General features: G+C 31.0%; 1 protein-coding gene across 2 annotated transcripts; it reads right to left on the bottom strand.

Moving 5' to 3' along the window:
* Positions 1 to 373: 373 nt before the first annotated feature.
* Positions 374 to 2,807, bottom strand: LOC114189762 (uncharacterized). 2 transcript variants are annotated; one of them, XM_028078441.2, is made up of 5 exons: positions 2,594 to 2,807; positions 1,727 to 1,841; positions 1,166 to 1,255; positions 962 to 1,060; positions 374 to 863 (listed from the first exon to the last, which is right to left on the bottom strand). In XM_028078441.2, exons 1-5 carry the CDS (start codon positions 2,659 to 2,661, stop codon positions 765 to 767), a joined length of 471 nt encoding a protein of 156 aa, XP_027934242.2. In that variant the 5' UTR covers positions 2,662 to 2,807; the 3' UTR covers positions 374 to 764. The 2 variants fall into 2 exon arrangements, with proteins under 2 accessions (XP_027934242.2, XP_085531544.1); XM_085675418.1 differs by having other exon boundaries at positions 374 to 1,060.
* Positions 2,808 to 4,265: the final 1,458 nt, after the last annotated feature.

Genomic DNA, 4,265 nt, shown 5'->3' with positions numbered 1-4,265 from the left:
CTTCTTGTTTCAAGTGAAAGTGAAAGGCAAATTTGGGAGTACAACCCATATATATATATAACAAATGAAAATTGATATTTTAACCAACTTTTTTTTGACCTACTTTTTTAACTCATTACTTTAATCACCATTAGATTATCTTTTTTTATTCTTTTTAGTGATATGATAATCTAATAGTGATTAAAGTGATGTGTTAAGACTAAGTCAAAAAAAATGGATTAAAGTATCATTGTCCTAACAAATACCATCATCTATGATTTTTGTTCAGACAACCACCTACGTAACTTCATAATTACTTAATTATTACTTTTACCTAATTCCCCTTTTAATTTTCATTTAATTTTTGAAGGGCATAAATGGAACGGCACAAAACTTTGGGGGTGCAGAAGAAATATTAGGGGGTGTAGGAAGAAAACCCCGTTAAGTTATACATAACTTCACATGCCAGGCTTTGACGACCTTACATCAAGAAAGACAGAACAGAATGAAATTGGCATTATGAAGTTCAAGAGCCAGGGCTTCTCACCTTTTGTTTTCATTTTTGACAGACAAGTGTAACTGAAAGATAGTTCCTAAAGCCGTGATAACAAGATCATACAAAATAATAGCCAATAATTTAATCCAAGTGAAGCCAAAACTACAAAACTCAAAGGGAGGAAGATTGATTCTGAACCAGAGAAGAGAGCATCCAACCCAAATCCTGGTACATTTCTGAGGATACGATGACCCCCCTCCTTGAAAGGGGTCCTCCAATGCTTCTGCTACTAATAGGTTTTTGTTTTCGGTGCCTTCTTGTGTTGTCTTCTAGGGATGGAGTTCTTCATGCCGATGAAAAACAACAGAGCCCCAAAGAGAGCCATATTCTGCAAGGAATTATATTATATTTAGCGAACAGATGTAAAAATACATCTGGGAATATTTTATTGAAAATAAAGTTTTTAAAAAAAGTCACGTCTCTGACCTGTGTAAATTTGATGAAAAGTTGAGTAAATTCTTTGTCCTCACTCTCATAATTGTAAAAATCATAGTGGATAGGAGTAGCAATAAGCTGATGCAGGAGCTACAGCCAAAATAAATAAATTAAATAAATAGTCAAAACTAGAACAAAAGGAGCATGAGAGAAGAATATGAAATTCAATTTATTAGAGAAAATTTGAATACAAACCAGAAGGAGAGCTCCAAAAGAGCTGCCAAATATGAAAAGAACTCCTCCAAGGCCCTTGAGAGCAATAGCCCCAGCAATTAAAATTTTCGTCTGATCAGGACATCAACCATATCAGAGAAATTCTACCATACAAGATAATATAATATGCATTCGAGATATAAAGTACAATGTTTATGTAAACTAAGGTGATATATATACACAACAACTTTAATACTTTTCTTCTCAATTATACCATTCATGGCCAACACAGACTGATAACTCTTGTCTGATGAGAACCCTAAATTTGGTATGGGCAAGCACCAATAAGCCCCAAGGATAAAGGCAGAATTAATAACCATTATCACGATGCCCGTGTTCTCGTTTTCTAATCAGGCACATCCCTTTGTTTCAATGAAAGGTACAATCCTCGTTCAACATAAATTGCAAGTTCTATGAGATGGTATTAAACAGATATTTATTATAGTATTTAATTAATCTCCAATTACTTTGAAATGAAGACATGATGAACAGACATAATTTTCCAGAAAAGATACACATGATAGAGAAAGAAGGGAAACTAACATCAATCTGGGGGAGTTGAAAGCCAACTTGAGAATGCACGCGATGTGTAAATGCATCAAACTTTGGTCTGAGTGCTTTCGCTGCAGGCCCACCATCAACTCCAAACTCATTAAATCTATAGTAAAGAACGACCGAGTAAAAAAGAAACTTCACTTCAGCAACAAAAAAGAGGGCATGAACCACATGTATTCTATCAAAAAGCGGTCAAGAATAATTCAGTTAAAGCAACCAACCCCGCCAGCCCCACCAAAATCACAATGAATAATTTCCAAATCAAGCACAATTATCGCAATAATGAAGTCATACTCAATAATTCTAAGTAACCCAATTCAGGGAGAATTAAAACACATCAAAGTCAACGAAGAATTGCACATAAACACAAAAAGATATGATAATTTTCAAACATAACGACAACTAAACCATATTTCACCATAAAAATTAATCCGAAAATGCAAATCTGTAGACTAGACAAGAGCTTATGGTTAATTTCACTATCAACAAATAAATGCAAAAATAGAATTGAGTTTCTCGCACTTCTACCAAATCTGAGTATAAACTTATTCACACGGTCCATCAAAGTCAAAACAGGAAATCAAACAAGGTAACGCTTTCGAAATCTAAATAGAACAAAAGACAAAAACTAAAGGCAGATCTACGAGGCTACTTTACTCAGAGAAACGGTTCCAAACCTTAAGCGTTACGGATCCAACTACTGCAGCATGTAAATAACTGAATATATGAAACAAACATACAAAAAATCCACAAACTTATACTACATTTTCTTGAATTAAAATTACACAAACGACATCTTATGGTACAAATCAACATGAAGAATTTATGAAAGAAGAAGAAAAAAAGAGTACTGACTCTTGGTAAGCAGAGAGTATAAAGACCGAAGCGAAGAGGACTCTGCCAAGGAAGGAAGCGAAAGCCATTGCAATTTTACGTTGTTCTGTTTCACTTTCTTCCGAAGCAGAGAAGAGCAAATCTAGGGCACTGTGTCTTTCTTCTACTTTTCCTCAGACAGAAAAAGAAAGAAAAAGAAGAACAGATTTGAAATCAAAAAGCGAGAGAATAAGGGTAATATGGTCCACTACGGTGGTGGCTTTTGGTCCAAATTGGGCCTCTTGTTGGGCCAAGTTTTGAGTCATGCAAAAAATTTCTATTACGACTTTCGAAAGTAAAATAAAATAATAGGAAGTCGATTTTTAGAATTAAAAATATTATTTTTAAATATTATTTTTGATATATTGTATAAAAATATTATATATATATATATAATCTTATTTTTTAAATATATATTAAAAATATTTAAGAAATAAAATAAATTAAAAATACTTGAAATTTATATTAAAAAAATATTAATTTTGTCTTAATTATTTTTAATTTTATTTAAAGTTTATGTTTTTTAAATTTTAAATTTTAAATTTTTATTTATTTATTTATTTTTATGTTTTCATATTTCTTAATATATATTTGAAAAATAAAATAAAATATTAATATCTATGTATATAATTTTACTTTTTATTTAATGTACTGAAAAATAAATATAAATATAAAAAGTAAATAAAACAAAAATATTATTAAACTTTAAATAAAAAAACGAAAATGAAAAATAGATTTTGTTTTTGACTTCCGAGAGTCGACTTCTAATAATATATTTTGATTTTAGAGAGTCGACTTCCGGTAGTATATTTTGATTTTCGAAAGTTAATATGACTTCTGGTGATATATTTTGACTTCTGAAAGTTGACTTTCGTAATATATTTTGACTTCCAAAAGTCGACTTCCGGTAATGTATTTTGACTTTCGGAAGTCGACTTCCGGTTATATATTTTGACTTCCGAAAGTCGACTTCCGGTTATATATTTTAACTTCCGGAAGTCGACTTTTGGTTATATTTTAACTTTTGGAAGTCGATTTTCGGTTATGTATTTTGACTTCCGGAAGTATTCTTCAATGGAAGTCGACATCCGAAAATAATTTTGGGGGTGTGATCTATGTGGCTTCGCTCAAATGGTTAAAAGGTATTTTTGGAATTTTTGGAGGTGTAGAAGAAATACTTGGAGATGCAGGAAGAAAGCCCCCGAGATAAATTGATAGTTTTTATTTTTTATTTTTTTACTATAATTGAATAAAATTTCGTGAAGAAAAAATTTTGAATTCAATTTTTTGAAATTTCATTTGACATTTAAAAGCTGTTGTTGGGATTTAAAATAAGTTTTTTTTTCTTAGAAAATCAGATATAATTGATTTGGGAGTTTTAGACTTTTGACACAAGTGAAGTGTGATGACGTAATAAAGTTTGATAGTTTAATATTTTGGTAGTTGGTAAGTATGGAATAATGGAAGCCCTTTCTGAGCGAGCTACCAGTCAAATCTATCAAACACTTGGGTTGTTGGGGAAACATGGATCCAACCAGTCCAAGTAATAATTAATAGTTTTAATTTATTTAATTACTTTTAACCTTTTATAAAAAGGAAAACTTATATTTTACTAGAAAAATATACCAGCACATAAGAAAATCAAACTACTCCT

Source organism: Vigna unguiculata, chromosome 7 (genome assembly GCF_037176805.1).
Source record: "Vigna unguiculata cultivar grain cowpea cultivar isolate G323 ecotype 2 chromosome 7, ASM3717680v1, whole genome shotgun sequence".
Taxonomy (NCBI): domain Eukaryota; kingdom Viridiplantae; phylum Streptophyta; class Magnoliopsida; order Fabales; family Fabaceae; genus Vigna; species Vigna unguiculata.
The sequence above is the reverse complement of the archived record's forward strand: the minus strand, read 5'-3'. Positions and strand labels throughout refer to the sequence as shown.